The sequence below is a fragment of the Dermacentor silvarum genome, chromosome 4 (assembly GCF_013339745.2).
Source record: "Dermacentor silvarum isolate Dsil-2018 chromosome 4, BIME_Dsil_1.4, whole genome shotgun sequence".
In the NCBI taxonomy this organism is placed as follows: domain Eukaryota; kingdom Metazoa; phylum Arthropoda; class Arachnida; order Ixodida; family Ixodidae; genus Dermacentor; species Dermacentor silvarum.
In genome coordinates, this window is record NC_051157.2 from 113,469,732 (window position 1) to 113,495,416 (window position 25,685).

The 25,685-nt window shown below is 48.5% G+C and overlaps 1 protein-coding gene across 3 annotated transcripts in view; it reads left to right on the forward strand.

The window, feature by feature from the left end:
• LOC119450505 (uncharacterized) overlaps positions 1-21,945 on the forward strand; it is a 412,316-nt gene extending 390,371 nt beyond the window's left edge. For all 3 annotated transcript variants that reach the window (XM_037713983.2, XM_037713984.2, XM_037713985.2), the window contains exons 6-13: positions 12,734-12,801; positions 13,495-13,664; positions 14,814-14,876; positions 15,295-15,660; positions 16,484-16,666; positions 17,320-17,427; positions 18,205-18,321; positions 18,954-21,945. In XM_037713983.2, coding sequence (XP_037569911.1) covers positions 12,734-12,801; positions 13,495-13,664; positions 14,814-14,876; positions 15,295-15,660; positions 16,484-16,666; positions 17,320-17,427; positions 18,205-18,321; positions 18,954-19,642 — 1,764 coding nt within the window. In that variant the 3' untranslated portion in view covers positions 19,643-21,945. The remainder of the gene's footprint in view (positions 1-12,733; positions 12,802-13,494; positions 13,665-14,813; positions 14,877-15,294; positions 15,661-16,483; positions 16,667-17,319; positions 17,428-18,204; positions 18,322-18,953) is intronic.
• The last annotated feature ends 3,740 nt before the right edge of the window (positions 21,946-25,685 follow it).

Genomic DNA, 25,685 nt, shown 5'->3' on the forward strand with positions numbered 1-25,685 from the left:
ATAATAATAATAATAATAATAATGATGATGATGATGATGATATTATTAATGATAATAATAACTAATCATTATTAATTCTCAATCGTGCGGCGCTTCCAAGCAATTTGACTGTCATAATTTGCAAGGGTGGCGATCGGCGCAAGTTGGTTATGGGTGGCAGTTATACTGCAACTAACTAAGGCTTCTTTATCAAATAATAATAATAATAATAATAATAATAATAATAATAATAATCGAGTGCATTAGTCAGACTTCAATTGCCCTCTTATATGTGCAAATGTAAACGCCACTTTCAGGACCGACCGTCTTATTTTTCTGTAATGGTGTTGACGATATGCGTTTGCCGGTTGAGGCGATGAATATGAATTGTCTGCAAGACCTGCTGATGGCGAAAGAGGATGTTTCAACGTTAAACTATTGCTTGTCTTTGGACCGCTATCAGTCCTGGCATACGAGGGTTCTCTGTACCCCAGTGGGTTCTTTTAGTCGCCGCGTACTAATCACAATTTGCGAATGCCGTGGCTGCATGCCACCTCAGTACGTCGGCAGTAATTTTAGATATCGCAGGCTCGCTGGTACCTGAGAATTAAAATCGACGAAGCTAAGATTAGAAAAAATGTATATATATATATATATATATATATATATATATATATAAAAGAAGAAGGAGAAGAAGAGGCAGGCAGACAGACAACTGATATGACTCTCCGTTCCATTCTCATAATCCGAATAGCTTCGCCGAAGTTTACAGTATATATGGTGTCTATAATTATCCGCAACCTTAAACGAGAGGGAGTAGAGACATAATAAATACATACGCCGCGATGACACTCTCTGTAGTTCATCCAAGCCGCCGTGAATCGACCAACTCTTTCCTAACTCATTCCGACGTCTTTGCGGAGACGCATACATCACGGCGATATACTAGGTCGAGGAGACGAATAGAAAATGTTAGAATATGAACTGGCTCGGGATTTAAAAAGAAAAAAAAAAGAAGAAAGACAAGAAAAGAGGTACGCACAGAGATTGGAGAAAAACGCGTGCCAGAGAAATCGACGACGGTGTAGAGAAATCTGCGAAATCATCCCGTACCATACATCTCCGAGAGCGAAATCTCTCTCTCTCTCTCTTTTTTTTTTTCTTTAATTTTTTTTCCTGCGCGTTTTACACCCCAGTTTTTCCATCTAGAGAAGTCACCATCTGTCAAAAACGGAAGATGAGGAAACTGGAGATTTCGGATCTTATTTTTTTCTTTCCTTGTCTTCCTCCCTACGTAGCCGTTTCCGGCTCGTTTTAAATTTATGATGAGAATCTTTCTCTCTTTCTTTATTTCTTTCCTTCTTTCTCCTGCACCCCAAACCGACAACTTCTGCACCTCGCCGCTGGGAAGCAGTTCCGACGGGGGAGGGTCTATTTCCCTCCTCCTGACGCAGTTCTTGCTCCCGTCTTTTCGTCGCGCGTCGAGCACAGGATATATAAGGATCAAGAGGCGTTTCCGTCGTCGAGTGTGACGACACGTGGGGAGCAGTGAACGAGAAAACACGAGAAAAAAAAAAGTTGATGTAGGTGGATGAGCGGAAGCTGGCGAACCCTCCCAAGAGTGAAAGTTCGGCTTCCTGCGAGCGAAAAATGTAAACAACGTGCTGATCCAAGTAAACCCGGAAGCCCCCGATGGACTTCTCTCCGCTTTGGTTATGTGTCTCTCTATCGTCCTGCCTCTCTCCTTGTTTTCAATTTTCAACCTCCGCCGAAAGTTTCGATTTCCTTTTAGCGTAATTTTGACACCAAACCGTCTCCCGGCGTGGGTGTGTATCATTGCTCCCTATAACTATATTTGAGTGCGGCGTGGGCGTTGACTGGAAATCCAGCCGCCAGAATTCTTTTTTTTTTTTCGTGTTTTGTGCGCCCCCCGGCGTTTGATGTTTAAACTAAACACGTCAGCAACGCCACGCTCGCTTTTACCGAAATAATAATAATAGAAATAATGAAAATAGTTCATAGCGAATTGCCCCAAAGCGTCGTGGATGCATGTTCTCTGCGTGTTGGCCTTTCGAAATGCAATTCCAGAGCTACAATTTTCAAGTTGAATTGGGTGTTGGGGCCGAGTTGAATGCCACTTATCGTAGTCAAACAGCTCAACACTCGTAAAAATGGAATAGGTCGTTTACATATCAGCTGTAGATGTATTGTGGATAGCTTCGGATGTCTTCTCATAGACAATTTACTTTTGCCTACTACATAAAGTCCATATTGCCACGCGTCGTTGTTTTACTATTCGCCGACGTTCTCGGTCACCGGATTATCATTGTTATATAAGCGATACTTCGTTGAGGACAGCAATAGTGTACAGAAACTGGCAGACTTAACGCGACTGCGAGTAAGAGAATCGTTAAGGGGGCGAGAACATACGCGAAAAATATTGGTCGGAGGATGAAAGTCGGACGCTTCAACTTCTGGAAGTGGAGTTGGATGGATGGGAGGGGGCGGATGGAAGGGAGGAAGGAAGTTGAAAGAGGAGGCAGCTGGCACAGCAGGAAGTCATCAGCGTTTTCGCGTACAGCTCGGTGTAGGCGCCCAGTGCGACGGAAATAAAATGCAGCATAATACCCAAGGCAACAGAGCTTGCAGGAGCGTCTCCATATTTCAGATATGCGCTGTCGCAGGGACTGATACGAAAAAGAATCGAATATATATATATATATATATATATATATATGCTAGAACGCGGCCTTACCAGTGTGGGCGGCGGGCCAAAGCGTATGGTATAAGAGTAGGATAGGGGGGTGAGGGGAAAAAAGAAGAAGAGGGGTAGAGGAGGAGGTTAAAAAAAGACACAAGATTTAAGAAAAGAAAGGACCCAAAGTAGAAAAAAAAAAAAGCGATGCATGAGCGAGAGGCACCGAGTCGACGGGACGACTTCGCGCATATTCGAAACGGACTTCGCAGTCGGCGACGATTGTGGGAAACGACGCGACGCGTATCGCTGAAGATCCATATGCCATGTTCTCGCGCTCCACACATACACACTCACAAACACACACACGCACATATATTCCAAGCGCAGGCGCCTTGCCACGCTCGTCTCCCAAGCTGAGCGCATGCAAGTCATTTTACTCGTTTCTTTATTTCGTTTTTTTTTTTTTTTTTCGCACGCGCACCATCCCTCGACGCTATACGGTTCACTTTTCTATACCGGTTCCGATAACGTCTTCGCAGAGAAACTCCCAACGAAAGTGGGTTGTAGCGGGCGAGGCGATATTGATATTTGCTTAGCCTCAGCATCGCTCTCTCTCTCTCTCTCTCTCTCTCTCTCTCTCTCTCTCCCCCTCTCCCTCCCCATATTCGCTTGCCGATCTGGCGGAACTTCTTCGCGATATCGGCTCCGCGAACCTGCTATACCGTGAGCCAGAAAAGATGACAGATCGAGCCTTCCTTTGTTTACGTATATTTATAATTTTTCTTTCTCCTCTCCATATTCACGTTCGGTTCGGCCGCACACGTTCCTCCAAAAGTATTGCGCAGACGCGGCGCGTCTGCGAATTTTATTTATTATTATTATTATTTGCCCCTTTTCATGTTTCGGCGTTCATATTTCAATAAGCGAACGTCACTTCTCGACTGATCCGTCTTGAGAAAGAAAGAACGAAAGAAGGAAGAAAAGTGAGGAAAAGACGTGACACGTGATAGCCAAGAGAGAAATGTGCGAATGCGAGCGGTATGCAGAACGACACGGAGCGCGCACTGTCAACCAGTTGCTTCTTTCACGGTCCCCCATATTTCAAAAGCCCGACGAAAGGTTTCGCACTGCCAGGCACGGCCTGTGCTTCCAACTTGGTTCCTTTCAGAGCTGCTGTGAGGGGAAGCGTACAATTCCTGTCGCTACTTCGGACGCGTCTGTTTCAAATGTCATTTAGAAGGAGCGGCATAGATTGTAACGAATGCGCGAACATTAATCGGCGCTCGGAAGAATTGTAAAATATATATATATATATATATATATCTGTTGCAATGCGCCGTGTGAAATTTCGTATAGAAAAACACCAAGCAACAAGGTTCTCGAAACTTCAATCGACTTAGAAACGTGGTTATATAGACTGAATAAATGTGTTGGAAACATAAGATGTGAGCCTATTTGCGTCGCTCCAAGTGTCTGGATCCATTTAGTTGGTGCTATAGTTCTCTTGTCGCCGTTTACCGTTTCTTTCTTTCTTTTTCGTGCTTCCTTTCATGGCGTTGATACATGCTCGGTTTCTTCGTGCATGTTCAAATGACTATGCTTAATACTAGAACTGTCCATATAGAAATAAAAAAATAATGGTGGGCAATGTCGCCGACAGGCTAGCTTCTTTTGCTCTCTCTCTCATGCGATCGCAGAAACGATGTAATTTTTTTCTTTGCCTGTAATTTACGAAAGAACAATAGCTTTCTCATTTCGCCGATAGGAGCCTCCGTTGCGGCAGTCCCGGGAAACAAAAGCACCCCGTGGCCTACCTCAACCTGTGTCCGCGCACTTAATTAAAAAAAAAACTGAATCTGATCAACAATGGTTCATTCGGTGTCTCCTCGTTGAACGATCGACTACGAAGAAAAGAAATAAAGGGAGAAAAAAATTCGGTTACAACGTACTTTGCCTATATCTGCGCGAAAGACGGCTGCCGTGACCACCGAAGCTTCTCTTTTATACGTTAATATGCTAGCGTGGGATGTACAGTGTCATTGTAGTCTAACTCAATCTCACAAGTGTGCGCGCATTTCGCAACTTACGTCATAAGAATTGTGTCTCTCCCAGTTTTCTCGAGAATTCTTTTTGTTCTCCTTCTTCTCCTCCTCTCTCTTTTCCTCCGCGCTTTCACGCGACACTGACCAAAGTACGTTGCACGCTGGCGCACTTGCCTCAGTCCCCTTATGTCTCGCTCCAGCTGTCCCGGAGTACTAGTTACAAGCTACATGTTAACGCTCCAACTATCTTTCGACCACCGCATTCATTATGCACGGGCGTTTGCCTCGGAAAGTAAAATTAGACGAGAGCGTGGGGAAGAGAGAAAGAAAGAGAAGCCCCTGCAAGAACTGTCGATGTCTTGGAACGAATGAGCGAGCGCGGGCAAATGAGAAGGACATCACAGTAACTCCCGCCATCTTGCAGCGCGCCTTGCGTGTACGTGTATTATTATACTATGTATGTGCAGGTTGTCGTTCCTTTGTGAACTTAGTTACAGCGCCGAGGGGCTTTGCACCGGAGGAGGACCGCCGGCCAAAGTTCCTTGAGAATTCTTCGGCGCGCAAGAATTTAATGGCGCGTCCCTTTCATACCACGCGGCCGGCTGTCCGTACTCCACGTTCGGTTTAGTTCCTGCGCAGTACGGCGGAAGGCAATGAGGCCCAGGGCGAGCGCGTACTATTGCGCGACGCGAAGTAGTCCCCGAACAGCGTCAGCTTCGTGGTCAGTTGATGACGATCCGTGTTATGTGCGGTGTATATATAATGTTTGACACGGTGCCTGTAGGAAAGAAAAAGGCAGCCCCGTCTGTATAACCTCGGTAAAACTGAATACGCGGAGTGTTCGAGTGTCGGCGGACGGACACGATAAGAGGGGTCAGCCGGTTACCTCGAATTTATGATTTGCTCAGCGGAAGAGCAAGTTAAGCTAGTTCGTATTGACTGAACGTGACCTACTGTACAGCGCTGAAAGACGATGAAGGTGAAATACAGACGGAGGGCGACTCACACAGGGCAGCATCGTTGAGCAGCACATCCGCGGTGCCTCAGGAGGGAGTGCGAAGGTGCGCGTCTCTGATCGCGCGATGTGAAGTATATAGTTCCAAATTCGGTGACCTGTGTGGTGGAAACATTGGACGCGCAACACGACGAATGAAATGGATGAATTATACTCTCTGTGATTCATAAAAGAGTATAAATATGGTCTGCTCCATGCCGTCTGCTCGGAAAAGCGGCCCGGCTATATATAACGCGTTTATCGTACTGCATGGAATTGGTCTCATAGGCGGCACACGGCTACTTCACGAAACGGCGTCGACTTATCAAGGAGCAGTGCGCGTGTCCCTGTAGCAGGGGGAGATAATTAGGCTCTCCAGCGCGCGATTTCTTTGTGCGCCGAAATGCTGACGTTGCAAAAAAAGAAAATAATTAAATTAAACTAAAAATTATTTTAAAAACATATATAAAGGATGGAAGAGGGGGCACCAACCCTATATAGAGAGTCGACACGGGGTCAGTGAAAGTGAATGTGAATGAGGAAAAGACGGGGCAAAAATTAATAAAACGAGTGAGGGCCCTTCCTTCTATATACACGGACAAATCCGCGTCGCGCCGGCGCCCTTCGTGTGATGCAGTGGGTTCGCTCCGCCCCACTAACGATCCTGTTCTCCTGTGCATGAGCAAGCTTTCCAAAAAGCGCGCCTGCAACGCGTAAGCGCAAAAAGCGGCCGGTGACGACACGTGCATGAACCGCGGGTCACGCCATCACGTGCATAGTGTTACCGTTCCACTGTTACCGCTACTTCCGATGAACCGCAACTGCGCGCGCCGTTGGGGGAAAGCGGTAACAGGAGACCGGTAACTTTATGCTATGATATACACTATTAAGATGAACCGTAGTTCGTTTCGTAAGATCTCGTTCCATGCAGTGGTCACATTCGGCTCGCGTTTACAGTGTCGACCGCTCTTAATGGGAACAACTCATTTCCGTGCGAGCGCTCGTGGCCCATAGTTATTGCGAACGGCTGGGCAGTAATCTTTCATTAATATATATATATAATATAACGCCATGTCGGTATTTCCCCCGGTAAAACTGATTGACGGAATGTCGAAATTACATGGAATATAGCTTTTCGATCAGTGTAGGCCATAGCGACTGAACATCATCTATGTCATGCTCAAGCGGAAGGCTCCTTGGTGAATAATTAACTGTCAGGTTTGGATGAACACGCCAGGAACCCGTATATCGTTGCTTGAAAACAAATTCGCCGTTCCCTATATCGTATTGCCTATACTGGCGCACATCGAAATCGCGAATGTGACTGCGAAGGGAGGGGAGAGGGCATCGCTGCCGCGGAGAAAAACGCGAATATTTACCTGTACTAAAATGCGTCGTGCCGACTTCGGTATAATGCAGGCTCGGTTCCGATTTCTTCATAATTGATACGCGGCGCCCTTTGTTTGTGCCAAAACGGAAAGCATGATTGCCAAGTGATTGCAGGCGTAAGATCTGCATTTGTGACGAACTTTAGTCTCGGTCCCCTTCATTTGCGTACACATGCAGCGCATTATTCGCTCGAACACGTATATACCTGCGTCTCGACATTTTAGATTTCCCGTAATCACCCTGCTGCACGACCGAACGACTTATTCGGTGACGTCGTTGCAGGTCGCAGACGCGCACGACTGTTCCTAATGTGCAAGCCTCAGTATACGGCTGCCTCCATGCACGTTCCTCCGGCTTCAATTATACGAACGTCGTAAAATCTGCTTAAGTTCTGAGAAGGACGCCCGTCATTTGAGCTTAGATGGACGCGCTGGTTGGTTAACGATGTGCTCTCGCGAGGACTTCGCTGTGTTTTCACGTGAAATACGCGCGGCTTCTGAAGCCTCTGAACAATCGATTGCGCTGTAGGCTTGTACAAAAGGTAATTACTGTTACGGTTTGTTCTGTAAGTCGGCGCGAAAGTTATTACGCCTGTTTTATGTAACGACATCGAAGAGTTCAAGGTGTACTTACTAACGTTTGTTATATTGTATACACTCAGTTGAACCCTTGACGAATTAAGCTTATAATAGGTCTCCCTTACTTTGTAGAATAACTGCGTACCACCCTGTGCACACAGATTATACCCCCCCCCCTGTGTGTACCAGTATAACACATTGTGCCTGCGTATACCAGGGTGATACATCTTGCCCATGTACCAGGATGGCTGGATGTGTACCTCACTGGTGCGTTCTTGTTCGTGTACCACGATTGCAGGATATCGGCCTATACCAAGTTCATACGTATTGTGCAGTGTTCTGTATGATGGCAGGATATCTGCGCATCTGTGTACCATTACGAGTATAGTACACTATATACGTATACGAGTATATACGTATTACGTAGTGTACGTACTATTATTATTATTATTATTATTATTATTATTATTATTATTATTATTATTATTATTATTACGTAATATACGTATTACGAGTATAGTACACTATATCTGTATTCTGTGTACCAAGGCGGTCACGTGCCTTTAGCTCCTGGTGCAAACCAGAGCGCAAATTTACAAGCTATGCGTGGGGACTGCATTTAGTTCCGTCCAATCACGCGACGCGAAGGCGGAGTTAGCATTAATTCTACAGTTTATTGGATGTGCGCGCGGCAACCAGTGTCTACTGTGGTGATCGCTGCATACATGCGTGGGGTTCGTTGCCTTCGGGGTTTTTTTTTTTTTTTTTTTTTTTTTTTTTTTTTGAACGACAGGATATCAGCGAAGCTGCGGGTGGGTTCCTATAGTTCGCCCGTACAGACGGCCGAGCTGGCGGCCTTGCCCAGTCGCCGCGCCGTGTTTTCGCGTATAGACGGCGTCGTCGATAACCACCACGTGCTGGTGTCGTAAGGTCGCAGTGTCCCCCCCCTTCCATTAGTGGAAGATCGACTTGGACGACGACACGCATGCGACATGACCGCAGGCCTCTCGACGATGAGACACGCGGGTCGCTTTTCGTCGTTGACCGCGTCCAACGGGCTAAAAATGGCTCCCGCCCAACCGCTGGACATGCTTATTACACACCGACAAGCCCGGGGGCGAGCTGTCGCGTTTCCGGCGTTGGCAGCGCATATATATAAGTTGCCCAATACCTGGGAGGTATATAGCCTCGCGGTTTTGACGAATTACGCGCATTTAGGAATAGTATGTTTTCGTGTTCTCTCTCTCTCTCTCTCTCTCTCTCTTTTCTGCATTTTTGCTTTCGTTACGCTGATGGACGTTGTTGCTCGGGAAACGACGGCGACTTCGCCCGTTCGTCGTGTGTTCCCCAGTCGTAATGACACCGCGCACTGCCCGCAGTCGTTGTTCCGTGGAGAAAGAGAAAGTCGGCGACGATGTTTGTGTACCGCAGAAAAATGTAAGCAAGCTCGCATTGGACGAACGGCGCACTTTTGGACTCTGGAACAAACTATACCAATCCTGCCTGGGGGTGGCTGTCTAGAAGAACTGAAAAAGATTGGCCGATTGAGCGCAGAACTACCGTCATTCCGCGCGCGGTTTTTCCGCCACCGAGCAATTTCTTTAATTTCTTTGACGGTGTGGGTGTGCGCGTGCGCGTGCGTTGTGTGTGTGTGTGTGTGTGTGTGTGTGTGTGTGTGTGTGTGTGTGTGTGTGTGTGTGTGTGTGTGTGTGTGTGTGTGTGTGTGTGTGTGTGTGTGTGTGTGTGTGTGTGTGTGTGTGTGTGTGTGTGTGTGGCAGTCGACAGAAAAACGCAGGTTACCGAAGGAACCAACAGTCACTGCAGACATAAAATGCGTACCAGAGAAAGATAGACTGAGAGGGAGGAAATCTATCATGAAATCAGAACGGGCAGGAAAAAATTGAGTTCGCAGTAAAGGAAACCTTAGTATTCCCGACAGCGACTTGTTGAGTCTTCTATATTAACTTTTTATCCACTTTTATTTCACTCCTGTTGTCATCAACATGAAAAAAAAAATGTCATGTTAACTTTCCTTTCTTTAATCGAACACTCTTATATAACTGGGGCAATGCACGACCTTGCGCATATTCCGTCCTTCTCATGTACGCAATGCATGTACACGAGAACACACCGTCTTCTCACGCAAGAGTATACACTGTGATTTCCTCATGAATTCCCTGTTTGCAGCCACTCTTGGCTTCTAGTTAGTTAAGTATCGAACTGAGTGCACGTGGGATGATGCACAGGGACACTACTAGCGGTATCTTAAACCGACGCACTTCAAGTAGTGTACTATCGCACGAATCGCTTTTTGTGCTAGTGACGGGTGTAGCCACGGTCCGAGTATCTTTGACTCAAAAACGGTCTCGAGTCCAGTCGATTTAAAGTTGTCCCGAGAGAGACGCGAGATAAAGCTTTAAAGAGAGTGTATGTATCAGGGCAAAGTGGAAATTTTACGAAAAAAAAAGAAATTAAAACTTTAGAGACGTTCACCTTCCCCTTCCACACCACGAGGATCGGGGCACAAAACACTGTGGTCGAGTACAGAGCCGAGCTGCTCCGTCGTGCCATTTATTCGCCATTTGCTGAATCTGTACGTGCTCGGCGCAAAAGCGAAAGAGGGCAGCAAAACTTCGTGCTCTTCGTGCACGCATGGGGTGCGCCGGTCGGACTCCATAATAAGGCCTCTCTGTGCTGGAGAAAAGAAGGCGAACGTTCCTCGGGAGGCGCGGAGACGCGGCCGCCCGAAGAATGGGACCAAATAAACTCCCGGCCGGGGCGACAAAGGCGAGAAAAAAGGAGGGTTTCCGTCCCGTCCCCGTCGTTCGGTGAGTCGGCGACGCGGAAGCACAAAGGAGTCGACGGTGGGCGAAGATGCCGCCGCCGCCGTCACTTGCGCTGCCGCAGTTCATACGGCGGTCCGGAAGGGGGGTGCACTGCCCGAGAAAGGCCTCCACGGTTCAGGGTGCTTTGCTTTCGTTTTCGACCCCGTTCTTGTTTCCTTGCATTTTTTTTTTTTTTCGTTTCTGTGATAAGAAGAGAAAGAGAGTAAGAAATAGAGAGAGAGAACTTTCCATCTATTCCGCAGGGGTCCCTGGTTCTTGGCGTTTCGTTTTCTTCGCGTCCATACTCTACAATGAGAGTTAGAGAGGGAGAAGGCGCTTGTCACCCCCCTTCAAGGCAGGGGGTGAGGAGGCCGGGTGCGTTTTCTACGGAGTCGGTGCGCGGAGTTTGTGTTGCCGCACTATTTCGTCCGTATACACACACGCAGCGGCAAACTGGGCCTGTCATGGGAGTGCATGTTTGCCGGTTTGCCGGCCAGGGAGGGAGTCGCACAAACACAAGCGCCGCGCTCCAACAGCGCTTGGCGCTGCATCCATTCAGGCACCGCGCATACAATGTGGGCGTTCGCCGTCGTCTGCTACAGAATACGCGGAGCAGAAGAGAATGCGAAAGGAAAGGGCGGGGAGCAGCCGAAGAAGAAGTCGGCGCTGGAGGAAACCGGCGGAAGTAGCCGCTTCGAGAAAACAGCTCGCGCGGGGCGTGGGCCCCTTGGGGGAAGGGGGGGGGGGGGGGGGGGGGGCAGGGAGTGCGCACAATCCGCTTCAAATCGTCGTCCCAAACGAATGCATCCCGACTTTGCGTTCGGGCGTGCTCTCCCGGCTCCGACAGACCCGTCGCTTGCCCCATTCTGCTCTTCTCGGCTACAGCGCGGTTGGTTGCTCCGGGCTACAACAACAGCAGCATCAACTAAGCTGTATCTTCGCGTCCCTCGGCGAATCGGAAGAGACTCGAACGAGCGTTCTTTTCTGACCAGCGGGACACCGACCGAGAATAGCAAAATGATGAGGTCCTTAGTGGCGCCAAAGCACCGTCCGAGCCGGCGCTATAGGCTAGGCATAATGGCGGCGCCCCCATGGGACGCTCACTAGCGAGCACGGTGTATCTTGTCGGTGTAGAGGGGGGACGCAGGTTTCAAAACGTGCCGTCGGCGAACGAAGCCAGCCGACCGCCTGCGGGAGATATTAAACCGCAGTGACGAAGCGAAAGAACGGGTCGGACGGAGCACGCCCGAGCGGGAAAGAAGAAAGAGGACGTCGAGAATCGCTCTAAACGTCGCTCTTGTTCGTGACGAGCGGCGTGCGACAGAAATCGCCGAGGATTGTGCGGGAAGAAATAAAAAAAAAATTAGGGCGGGAAGCACGGACCCACCTGCTCGAGTGGATCTGAAGTGGGCTTTAATGAAGAAGAGTCCGGGCGAACGACGATGTTGACGGCGAAGCGCGGCTTGACGAAGCGTGTTTCCGAGCGGACATGACAGCCGTGTGCAGATGTATGCGGTATAATAGTACACGCGACTCGGTGCTATTACAAGTAAGCGCGGGAAGCGGCTGCTTTCCGCCGAGCGCGCGCTCGGTTCGTGCGTGACCCGGACGTGATTTCTCGAGACTTTGTCACGTGCCGCGCTTTCAGCGGTGACGGCAACCTGAAATTACCGCGTCACGTTGTGTCCGTGCGTATTAAATGCGATCGAGAGCTATGAAGTCCAGATTCTGACGGAAATGGCGTCTGTTCGGGAATAATCACGGATGAAGTCGTTTATTTCCTGTATAATACAAAACACGATGAGCGAGACAGGAACGAGATAGACACCGACCAAGGGTTTCGGAGGGGTGCCGGTCCTGCCGGAATGACGTTGATAATAATTGTTCCCCTTTGTCCCGTTTCATCAAGTTCAAAAGTAAATGGAACGGGGCTCTAGTATCAAGGTGATATGACTGCTGTACTCGTCCACGAACGCCCCAGTGATTAACATGTTGTGCAACTGCTGTGTCGAGCATCGGCGAGTGTAAAGCGCCATCTGAGCTTACGCGCTCAGATCACATGTCTCGAGCGGTACTTTAGGCGGTCGTAACCAGTTTTATCAAATGATTATTACGAAATATCGAAATTTTCTTCGCGGACTTTTTGTGTTTCGTTTATGCACGTGAGCAAAGGCTGTCGAGGTGTTAAATGTGTTTTCTTTTTTCTCTCTTTCGTTCTTCGTTTACAGCTAGACGAGCTATTCTACTTAGGACCCTTATCACAAGACTACAACATGACGCAAGTTATCGAATTCAGGTGAGTTGCATTTCCTTTTTTCTTCCAGTTTGTGTTTTCACTGCGACTGTTGTTCTTACCGAAAAAGCTGGTTCTGATGCCCTCGAACTGCTTCGGAAAGAGGAACCGTGACGTCACAGGAGGCTCTTATCACTTGCGAATGACATAACAATGTGAAACCAAAAAATTATGGCACTCATTTCCGAGGTTTTCTTCTGCAGCTGTTTCAGACCAGCTCTTTGCTTTCCCCGAAGTTACGTTTCTGTGAAATATATATATATATATATATATATATATTAAAATTTGTTCGTGTGGCCCGCACGTGAAATTTAGCAGCGCTGACGTTTTTGTTGCGCTCCGTTCTGTAAAAAATGTGCTTTAGCAGTATACTCGCTCTCCGTAACGTCATCAATTAAAGCTATTGATATTTTGCTGCGATTACCAGCTGTGCCCGCAGGAAAGGTTTCACACACGTGTTAAAAACATGCGTCACGCGATATTATTCCAAACTGTCCAGTCGGGAAGCGGTTGAGGGGAAACGATATTTAGTGCGCCTTGTAAGAAAGCAAACTTGGAGAAGGTATCGCTGTACATCGTTGGGGTGAGAATGTCGTTTGAGCGTGCCCAGCTTGCATGATATGCAACGCAGTGTGGACGGCGGGCAATCCCGTGCTCAGTCGGCGTTTCTCTCTTTCTCCTCGTTCGTGGAAACAGCGCCAGCGACAGTAGCAGCATCGGCGTCAGCTGCCGCATCGTGCTCAACCAGCCGCTGACGAATGCGGCGCACCACGTGGGCCTCGCGTTCATCCAGGTGCTCGAACAAGGACACGGCATCCTGCCCGCGGGGAACCTCCGCGTCGACATACGATCCTTGCACTTCACGAGTGAGTATACTAGTTGGCGTTCGCTTCGCGCGATGTTGTTGCTAGCTCGTTTTGTGCAGTTGAAGGATTCAGCAAGGCCCCGGAGCCCGTTAGTGACCTCTTGCGAGAGTTACACCTCAGTCACACGGGGCACTTTCGATCGTGATCGAGCCCGATGAAGATCGAGTTTCTCAATTGCGATCGGCTCCTTTGCGCAAGCTGCGGAAGGGAGACAATCGCGATCGAAAGTGCCCCGTGTGATTGGCGTATCAAGCTTGGGTGTTTGCTTCACTGTGACACATAGCCTGAGTCAAGATGATTTCCCGCACGCTGCGCGTAGCGGCGTCAAGTTCACGAGTGCGCGCCTCGCCGAAACCAAATTGGAGACGATCGTAAAAGTGCCGGCGTTGCGATCGCCGCATGCGTCGATCGACGTGTACCAAGGACAGAGCTTCCTTTCTTGCAGTCGGTCCGTGCGTAACGCTTAAATGGTGGTTATTTTGCGAGCAGTAGCCTGGCATACGGCATTTGCGACGCGCTACGTTCGTGCTCAGCGAGCTGAGAGCATCCGTCAACGCAGGCTTCCCCGCAAGCACAGGCTTCGTGAGGGGAAGCCCACTTCACTCGTTTATTTTACTGTTCGCAACCTGTTCAATCACAGGGAGTGTCATGTTTGTACGTGTTGAACTGGGAGCGTTAGCATGGTAATTATAGGCACATTTATTTAGGAAATAAATAGACAAACAAAAGCGTATATCAGCCCGTATTCGACCTGCTGAACCCTTTGGATCTTGAGGCCGGCGTTGAGCCGATTGTGCCATCAGGACATTGGGTACCTGCAAGAGCGAAGACACATCCTGAGCTACGTGAACCATATGCTGAGCACTGATTATGTAATAGCGTCAAGTAGCTTGTAGTCGTATGACAAGCAGGGCACGGCACCGTTCCTGAAAGAGAACACGAGAGTACATTATCTGCAACACTTCAGTTTGGTGTTATGACATTTAACTTATTTGTTCTTGGTCGTTAGGTTTATCCCTTACTATAGTACATCCCGAGCAAGCCACGTATAACTACAGCGCCTGCTTGACAGACTGCTCTTCGTGCAATTACTCGGGTGGTTTCAATCATCGACGCAAACTGACGTAATTATGTATTACTTTTGTCCAGATGTGAAGCCTGGTGCAGTTCCTCCTCCAGTCATGGTGACACATGGGCCATCCTACTTTGACGGTAAGACCCGACCTCTGCAGACCTCTGTCACCGCGATTTTGTAAAACGATGTCCTGAGAGCAAGAAACCTTACGTCAAGCACTTCTTTCCGTACCAATGCAATTGCATGGCTGCGTAAGATAATTGGGGAACGGCGGGGTGGCACTAGTGAGGTTCTAAGCGGGTTGCAAGGATTCTGCTTGCTTACTTAAGGCATTCAGGACTTATAACCACACCTTGGCTTTTGCTTGCGTGCTTTATTCATCGTGTATTTCTCCTCCTCCTTGTTTCTTTCTTTTTTCTTTTTATTTGCGTACAGTATCCGTTGATCGCCTTTCCTTGCACTTCATCTGAGTATGATCTGCAGCTGTAGTAGTAAACATTAGCACTGCTGACACGTTTGGTTCTGACTGAAGCCTCTCTCATGCCTTGCGCGCAGCGGCCTGGTCTCCGTGGTCCCCGTGGAGCGACTGCACGGGCCACGACGGCCTGTGCAACCCGAACCGGCTTCGTTCGCGACGGCGCGAGTGCCGCTCGCACTACGGCCGCGGCAGCCTGTTGCCCGACAACCTGGCCTGCCTCGAGCAGGGTGGCAAGGAGGTCGAGTTCAAAAGCTGCCTCTGCCCGACCAGGGCGCCGCCCCACACGACCACGACCACCGGTGCGGACACAGCCTCGGAGGACGGTGACGACGACGACGACGGCGGCGACTCGGAGCCCGAGAGCGCAACGTCGGCTACACCGTCCACGACGCGCAAGCAGGCGACGGCGGACACTGCTTCGCAGCCATCGATGCCCGATGACTGTGAGTGGCAGCGTCGAGCCTCTGGAGCTTATTCTTGTTCGTAGTGTCGATATAGTCGCGGGGCGCTGTCGGGCCTCAAAGCATGGCCTCCGACATCGGGCGCGGCACAGCGCGCTACGCCGCGCTCTGTCCGATCTCGGAGGCTATGCTTGTTAAGGGCACGAATGTGTGCTACGGTTCCAGCGCTTGCTGATTGTTCTTCCTTCAAGAAAAAAAACAAGTAGAAAGAAAGACGGTCACGCACGGACGCCCGCGAACGCATATTGCAGGCGCACACTCACCACAAAACTCACTGCAAAGAGGCACTTAACACATAATCATATTAATGCAAATACATCCGGATGGATGGGTGTTTACTGCCGCGACTTTGATACTTTAAGGAGGATGTAACCGATCTTCGTCCCTTCTTCGGGCACTGAAGTATCAGTAGTGCAGAGACACGGGTGTGCTCGCAGCTCTCTGACCTGTCTCGAGGCGCAGACTAATGTGATCATGACGTGCCCGTATCCGCGACATGAGAGTTTGCAAAACGGCGATTCGGCAGCTAAGCAAGCAGCTAAGGCCTAGCGTTTGCGTTACACTTGATGAAACGAACTGCCTTGTAGGCGTGTTTCACGTTTTGCCTGCGCGTATACCAGTGCCACGGGTGAGCACCGTACGTGGTGGTGCGCGGTTTACTTTTGCTTGACGTAGTAAAATCTCATGGGTTTGACAAGTCGCGCAGTCTAAGCGAAGTTTCTTTGTCAGGGGAATGACAAATGCACGGGGACCTCCGCAGTTGCGGCGTTAAAACTAGAGCACACTTCCTTTGACCGGATCGCAGGGAGGCCGTGCCACCAGTGCCAGCCGGGGGAGATATGCTTCATGAGCGGCCAGGAGACCAAGCCGCACTGCGTGACGCCAAAGGACCCGAAGGATCCCCGGGGATGCGGCGGATGGTGCTCGGGTCCCAACGAGCTTTGCCGACGCCTCGACAACATCACCGTCCACTGCGTCGACGATTCCGGTGAGTGGCACGATTAGCTGTACTACTAGGCAACGTCACGACATTATCTGTGTTATCTAGCTGATCTCTGATAATTGTGGTTAGCATGGATTTCGAAACAGAGTGCCTAGAGTAATTTTGGTTTTCCTGGTTGAGCGCCGTACACGTTTGTCTGAGCGCTTGTTGTTCGTCTGTCGCTGCTCATTGGCGAATAATTTTAGTCGGTTGGTCTCCCCTATACAGGTAACAAGCGGCACATTTTCGATCGCGATCAAGCTCGATCGGGATTGTATTTATCTGTTGCAATTGGCTCATTTGCGCAAGCCGTGGAAGGTAGCCAATCTCAGTCGAGAATTTCGATCCAGATCATGCTTGATCGTGACCGAAAGTGGCCGCGTGACACCGGTATTATAGCTCCTTTCATGAACGTTATGAACGAAAGCCCGAGAGAAAGAACCGGAATACTGTTATGTAATACGAGGAGGTCCGTTGCCGTGGCGCTGTATTTAGTGTTTGGCTTTCGTATCGGTAGGCGTTTTGTCCTTTCTGTATTTAGATTCCCCATGATGTCTGCACTCAGTAGAACCAAGTCTCACAGACCAACAAACTTAATGCAGAGAGACCGCATCGGTTGCTTAGACGATTAATTAATCTTTGCTTCTGTTTGATTACAGAATGCCTCCACGACGAGTGGCGCTGCACGAATGGTCTCTGCATTCCCGAACAACGCCGCTGCGATGGGCATTTCAACTGCTATGACATGACGGACGAGTACAACTGCGGTGAGTATAAGCTACGACGGCCTATTGCACCGTGAGCGTCATAATTCAAATTGATGTGCTACTCCAATAATCAAAAGTTTTTGGGAGCTTTTAGTCGGTGGTGCTATAGCAGAGTGTCAAAATGCAGACGGTTCAACTTTAGCCAAAGATATTTCTTGTTTAGTGCAGCCTTTTATAAGTTGATGTCTGGAAAAACAATATGGAACAATAGAAAGGGGGGAGGGGGGGAAGGAAAATGCAATGGTCAGTCCTCCTTTCACATGTGGTGGCTTCACCAGTGACACATGTGTAATGCAGTAAAGCTAGCGTTCAAAAGCAGGTTCTCGAGGAGAGAGAGGTTTATTTGAAGAAAGGCAGAGAAGTCGGCTTGAGCGTTAGTTTGCTCTGGCCTGCTACTCTATACTGGGGAAGGGGGGAGGGGATAAAAAGAGCGATGAATGATGATGATAAGATTAGTAGGTGCGTATATACATGTCCGTCACGTTGAGGTCATACTAGAGCCATGCATGGAGTCCAGTGGCTTGAAGGAAGGTTCTCGAGAAGGTTTTCACCGATAGAGGAGAATATAAAGACAACATTCGTGCCTTTACACGTGCATGCACAGAGATTGAAAAGAGCTTTCATGCGAAGATGTCAGCGGCAACCGTAGCTACCGTAACGCTGCATTTTTGTCGCACCTGCTGTGTAAGGAAAATTAGGTTCATGTTCTTTCTTCTTTGCTGAAACATTTCTTGAACAAGCATGTTTTGAATGTATAAACTGTTGTCCTTGTTGCAGAATGCGGAAGCGACGGATTTCACTGTAGTAACAACACTTCATGCCTACCACTTGATCGCCGCTGTAATGGATTTGTTGACTGCTGGGATGGAAGCGACGAGGCCAATTGCACAGCTCGTAAGTATGCGCTCCGCTATTACACTGTACTCTCACCTTATAATTGGCTACCTGAAATCATGGCTCAGGGAACTGTAGAATCGATATTTGTGAAGCGTTTCCATCACAGCCTCATGAAGTCAAATTAAAATTGTCTCAATTAATGCCGACCATACCGGACTGCAGTTCAAGACGCATTGGTCATCCTGGCTGCAAAGGATTAGTGACTGCACCACCGTGGCTCACGATATAACAGCAGGCTCTTCATGGTGCACAAAGTAAAATCAAAGAAAAGGAAATGGAAGTCGCTGAATGCTTTCACTGCAACAGTCACCTGTTGCAAGAATTCACCAGCGGTGGCAGTGTCAGTGCCACTTTCGCTCAGATATCTCATTTAATCTACCAGGAAGGTCTATAAGACGTAGTAGAATATTCTTGCACAAGAGTAATCAGGAAATCTAGATTACTTATTCGTGTGTGTGTTTCCCTTCAATGCTCAAAAGTAACTACTCTTCTGTACATTTAGTGCGACTATAATTTTTTACATACCAATTAACCTGTTAAATGACTTTAGTCTTCCATAAATGTATTCGACATTCGAGTTTGATCATCTGATGGACTTCCTCCGCTTACCATTTCTTTTCTGTACGCAGTCTGTCCCACCTCTCAGCACACCTGTAACAGTGGCCAGTGCATCCCGATGGACAACTTCTGCGACAGCTACCGTGACTGCGACGATGGATCGGACGAGCCGCCTGGCTGTGATTCACCCTGCCTGGCACACCAGCGCCAGTGCCAGAATGGCCGCTGCGTGCCAGGTTCCGTCTGGTGCGACGGCTTTGACTCATGTGGCGACTGGCAGCGACGAGGCCAATTGTGGGAGCGCCGCACCATCTCGAGATCGCAGCTCTGTAGTGCCAGCGCTCCCACCGGGCCATTTGCTCGGCAGGCTACTGCCCAACACTCACCGAAAGGCGGCACACCCGCAGACGCCAGTGGCCAGAAGTCGCAGGTGATAGGCTTGCGGTTACAACAACAATGGACAGTGCGGCGCAAGCTCAGATGCAAGCGTGGACACTTTGTGAACTTGTTGGTGGGAACAAAGAAAGGAAGAAGAGGCCTTCCTGAGCATCCTGTGGCCTTTTTTCGGCAGATTGCAAGGTCTTCATGCGATGCTTTGTCAGAAAAGCAAGAAGTCTTAAACTCGGCTGTTGCTTTGAGCACCATCTCCAACTTACAAAGCTCCCTGCCAAGCCAGAAGACACAGCAGACAGAACAAGATGCACAGGGACCTGTTGGAATTTGTCACGGGAACAAAAAAGAGGGCTTTGCAGCAGTCTGATGCACTTACTGTGGCTCTCTGTATGGCTGGTCATAAGGTCCCTGTACATTTCTTTGCCAGACAGAAAGAAACAGGGAGTCAGATCAACTTTTACAATCTTCGCTGGTGCACTTCTGCATGTATAATTTGTACATGAACCAAGCAAAAGGCTGCATTCTGCATCGAGTGCATACCAGTGCTTGACAAGATGGAACAGACGTGATGCCTCCAGGCATTGCACTTTGACAGTGCATAACATTTGCCTGCAGTTTCCTTCAGCCTAGAGACACTGGTTCAATATTGTTGCTTTAACGGAGACTTGCCTTAGCCTCCTCTCCAACATCGCAGCAGTTGAGCAGTCTGCCTTGTTGTTAAGTACGAAGTTTATGTTCCTTTTACTGTTGTACAGAGCACCTTACCTGATATATATACCTGACACTTGCCCTGGAAGTGATGCGCCTTGTGGCCAGCCAGCAGTCAGTCACAATTCTGCATTCCAGTGATCTTCAGAAAAGCTGCAACTGGCCATACAAGGGGAAGAGGCATATGTGTCACATTAGGAACCGCTGTTTCATCTAGTGAAAAGACCTCACCTCCAAGTGCTGTCTGCATCAAAAGTTAACTGCTACAGGAAGTCCCATCTGAGTGACAGTGAGCAGCCAAGTTGTCTTGCAAGCAGTGTGTGACTGTGGTGGATGTGTTTTGATAGAAGGACTATGCGCACAGACAGGTGTCAGTTTTCACGTGACTGCACTTGAAACTGTTCAGTTGAGCAGGTGCATTCCCTGGACACATGATGTGCTAGTGTGTGTTATGAACTGTGTACAGGTTTTGGACTAATTATTTAAGAAGACAAGAGACACTTCTATGGCATTATGTACTACTGTGGCTCCTAAGGAAGCCGCCTTCAGCAACAGCTTATAGAAACTGTTTTTTGTTTACCATGTTTAAAGAGCCTGCCGCCTTAGTGTATGTAATGCTTGTTCATAAGACTGTCCAATGTTCATGATTCCTCTTACTATAACATGGCAAGGCTGGTGTGTTCCAAAACTAGACAGTGTCATGGATCTTGGTCATTTACGTTTCATTACTGAAACATTCCACATTTAATTTTGCTTTGCCTTTTAGCAAGCTCAAAAGGTTTGAGCTGACATGCTATAAGGTTCACTATTTCAGTAGAACAGCTGAATTGTTTTTACTTATATAACCCTTAAATTTTCTACTGTTCTATATGGTCACATTATACACAAGCAGCCTACCTTAATGTCACAGCACAGTAAAACTTAAGCACTGTTCTCCCAGCTGCTACTAGTATGCTAGTCAAGTTTTTCAGCAAGCAGAGTTTGTTCCACACACATGTTTAGGATGTGTTGTCACGCATGTCAGTTTGCAAGTCTGCCACAGCTGCATTTGGTGCTAATGAAACCAGATTGTTATTGCTGACAGCTTAAAGCCAAGCAATGTCCTTCAAGATATCTTTAGAACTGAGTTGAGGATACCAAAATACGCCGGTTGTGTTTTAAGGCACGATCTTTAAAACCAAAACAAAATTATATTTAACTAAAGCAATAAGCAGTTCAAGTGACAGGCCACAAATGGCGCAGATAAATGTAATATCTCTGTTACATTAGCAATTTCAAGCGTGCACGGGTTGACGCGTATTGAACTTCAAGCAGGTCGGGCACCACTGCACTGGCATTTTCAAGCACGCTCGACTTAGGTTCTACTATAGTCACTTACACTTCATTCTCTAAATGTTCAGTGCAGATTGGCTCTGAGTATTGGAAGTGCTCCTGAGACTGAGGTATTAATTATCTGCAGGCACATACGCCTGAGCATTCTGTACTCACACAGTGCTTGACAATGCTGAACGTGTAAATGTGTAATATAATAGTTGGCGTGCAACACTGAAGCGCTTGCACATAGTTGAAGCCAGAGTCTCACATTCTAAAAGCACAGCAGCTTGAAAGACGATGTGTCCGTCCCTTGGTGCCACTTGCACTGGCAGTTGATGCATTGGAAGCACAATTCACTTTCAAGGGAAACGAGTCTCGTTCTAAAATATAGTTCACGTTGGAGTTTTAGGGTTTGTAGCAAAAAAGGTTCCTATGCAAGAGTGCTTGAGCAGCTTTTTTTGCCACACACACATACACACATACAGAGATACCCCCTCCCTCCCTCTCCCGAGTTTCAAACCCAGAAATTTTTGTTTGTGCAGTGTTGTTACCATGTTGCTGAAGATGATGCTGAGAGAGTTAATTTATTTTTATTGTATCTCCCCTATCGGCCACTATGGTGTAATAAATGCTATTATGAAAGCGAAATTTTGTGCTGATCTCTTGGTGAAATTGCTGCCTTGCATGACAAGTTACTGAAGAGCAGAGCATGCAGTGATTGTTTCTAAGTGGTGTTTCTAACATTGCAGGGCAAGCACAATCCTTGGGTATAGTTTAATGCTACTGCCGTAAAATACAGCGGAAGCGCCCAGTATTAACATTTACAAAACTTCAGAATTCTGAAAATTATACGTTAAGCGCCCACCCCCTCCAATACGTCAGCATGGTTCACCGCAATACTTCGCGTATGCTTCACCGCGTAACATTGCTGTATTGAGGCGAAGCTGACTTTCGGGAACCGGCATTGTGCAACGCGCCGTGCCGTGCTTGTTTCAATGAAAAGCGCAGCACCCAACAGCAAGAAACTTGGCAGCGAACGTCGAAGTAGCTAGGCCTAGCTTTGTCACGGTGGTGGCTACCGCTGCGAGCGGATCTACGTGCGAGAGCGCCAGTTGGAGGCGGCGAGATAATCAAAATGGCGGCGGTGGTGGCTTCGATTAATGCCGTTTCGTACCTGCGGTTATGGCAAAAATTCTGGAAAATCGGACAGTGAAGGTTTCTTTTTTTTGCGTCCGAAATTTCAGACGTTCTTATACATTGACTCTATCGGGTACGTGGCGGTGCCGCGAAGGCATCCGAATTATCGAGCACGTCCGGAAAATCGGGCCTCCGGAAAATCTGTCGTTGACTGTAATGCAGAGTGACAATTCGTTGGCCGCCATCTCGGTTTTTACTGCTTCGACCGGACAAACGCCGATATCTAAATTAACCCCATTTTCAATGAAAGTGGGGTGGGCGCTTCCGCGGTATTTTACCAACGAACAGAAACAGACCAATTTTGCGATGAGCTTCACTATGCGATAAATTGGAATGGTCGACTGCAAAAGGTGCTACTGGTCCACTGCGAAGGCGACGCGAAGCTTTCGCGTCGCCTTCGAAATGCATAGCCTCAGTGCGTGCGAACGCTGAGAAACGCGCCATGCGGCAAGCTGTTTGTGAACCCACTGCGCCATCTAGTAGCACTGCTGCGAAATCCGCGCGTGGCCTCCGAGACGAGAAGCGTGGCGCGCCGGTGCTTGCGAACGCCGAGAATTATTCCCCGCGCTTGCCGCACACTCGGTGGCACATACTCAGTAACCGAAGTTGGCGACAGGTTCATTGAAAGACAGGCCGTCATTGAACCGGCGCATTTGTGGCGCAGCCTGCTAATGCGTCGAGTTGCTGCCATTGAGGAACCCTTCTGGCGCGGGTTCGATTCCGCTCAGCATCGGATAAATTTAAGGTATATTTTTCGTCATTGTAGAGCGGCACATTCCCAGTGGCACGTACCTATCCTAAGTCGGCGTCAAATTAGGATAGGTACGTGCCACTGCAATGTGCCGCTCTACAATGAGCGTCTTTGTTGCCAACTGGGTCACTGTGTAGGTGCCAGTAGGTGTGCGCCGCTCTTCAATGAACGTCTTTAAGTCGGCGTCAAATTAAAGACGTTCATTGAAAAGCGGCGCACACCCAGTGACCCAAGTTGGCAACAAACAGGCTCATTGGAGACTACCACAGACCGAGTGGCACATACGCAGTACTCCAAGTCGGCGTCAAAGAGGTTACTTCGAACAGCGGTACCAACCCAGTCCCGCGTCTACATGCAGTGACTCACCTCGGTGTGAAAGAGGTTCGTTGACGATCGAGCGGCACGTATGTACACATTGTCACATACACAGTGACGCCAAATCGGTCCGATGGGTTGGTTTCGAACTGTGCTCAGCACAGTAGCCCGATGCGCTACCCAATCCACCAATACCCAGGTAGGCGGGAGGACGGTTAGATACAAACATACATACACATGTGTACATAGATAGCGCCCGGAAAGTGCATGAAGTACCCTAAGAATGCTAACGCATTGAGAAGTTATGCAAATTCAATGCACACGTTGGAATATATATGTGAAGCAAAGCTTTGGTGAAATGTTAACTGAATGATATGAAACTAAATGCAATGCAACTGCATTTAGTTTAATTTCAAACATAATTTCAAACTAATGTAATTATGTTTACTGTCATCCTGTGCAACGTGTACTCATGCACTGTTCTTGTTTGTGCACTACACCGTTCACAAGCAATGCCGAAATGTAAGCAGCAGTTCATGCGAATGCACACTGAGACATTGACGCAGAAATGTCACAAGGGTGAAGGCGATGTTCCATGAGGAAAGATTGGTAAGGATGTATGGCAGATGAAGGTACAATGCGAAAGTTGGCTATTAGGCGTCCGCTTCATTCAAGCGCATGTTGCCAAATGAAAACTGGCGCGCGCACATTCTCACACGTGCATGTGCTAAGCGACGTGACGCACGCGCCGATCGCCTTGAAAAGCTACTTGGCATTGGCCTGAGAAAAGTATACGTGTGATTGTGGCCAAATGGTTAGAACATTGCGCCATTGTGCTGGGAGACCGATGTTTTTATCCCACCATAAATCACACAATTATTTTGCGTATGGCCTATTCGGCAATTAACAGTACCCAGCAGCGGCGGCAGCCACGGTCAGCGAAGTCCAGGAGGAAAAGAATCAAGCATTGAAGAATATAAGTACCGCAGCCATGTCAAACCTAGTCTTACGAAAAATGTATGCTCCAGCCAAACACGCTGCGGTGCCGGTACGTATACCCTGCACGTACTTACCTACAGTGCGGCGCCTACACTGCGTTACCAGTGGTAGTGCGGTGCAGTACCACTGTGAGCGAGAGAAAGACCGTAGCCAAACCTATGAGCTTCAATCACCCTATCTGCGCGCTGGACACATTGCTTACGGTGCGGAAACTCCTGTAGGAGTGCATCGCCCAGAAGGCCTGAACGTCAGGCACCAGAGGTGACAGACGTACCCCGTGACATCATCCGCATAAATTCGGGTGGTTATAGATAGGTTCAAACATGACTATCTGTGCCCATCGTGTAAGAGCAAGAGGCCAATTACCACTCTTCCAAGATTGCGCTACCCGCCGCGGTGGCTTAGCGGCTATGGTGTTGCGCTGCTAAGCACAAGGTCGCGGGATACGCGGTATCAAATCAAAGTTGCCAGTTGCGTTCCGCGGCTGAAAGGTTGTTTCGCGGGCTCTGCGGAATTAACATTTCTAGCGACGCTCCACCATTCGGTCGTTAGGTCAACTTAGACAGTTTTAACAGAACGTTTTTGACGGTCCGCTCCGCTCAGCAGGCTATAGCGGTGACCCAAGTGCGCATGCGCGACGCGTTCAGTCGCTAGCGGGCGAGCGGACGGGTACCCTCGCTCCGGTAGCAATCTCAGTGCTCAGTGGAGCGTGGCGAGCGCGTTGAGCGGGTCAAACTATACCCAAAATGGCTGCCCCCAATGCTGCTGGCTCGTCAACAAGCTCAGTTGTTGAATTGCAATGTTTGAAGCGCAACGCTCAAATACACTTTAAAGGGACACTAAAGGCAAATACTAAGTCGACGTGGACAGTTTAAATACCATTCCATAAATGTCACAACGCTTGTTTCGTGCAAAGAAAATACTTGGTTTTCGAGAAAATTGCATCTGAAGGGTCCGAATACCTTTATAGCAATTCAAATCTCCCGCCACGCAAACCAGGGAGTAGTGACGTTGCATACGCCATCACCCCCTTTTGCTACCGTCGGTGAATAAAACGGCGCCCGACAGAGGGCGGTACGACGCGCCGCTGCAGCCTTTATGGATAGCATTTCTAGATATTAAAGGA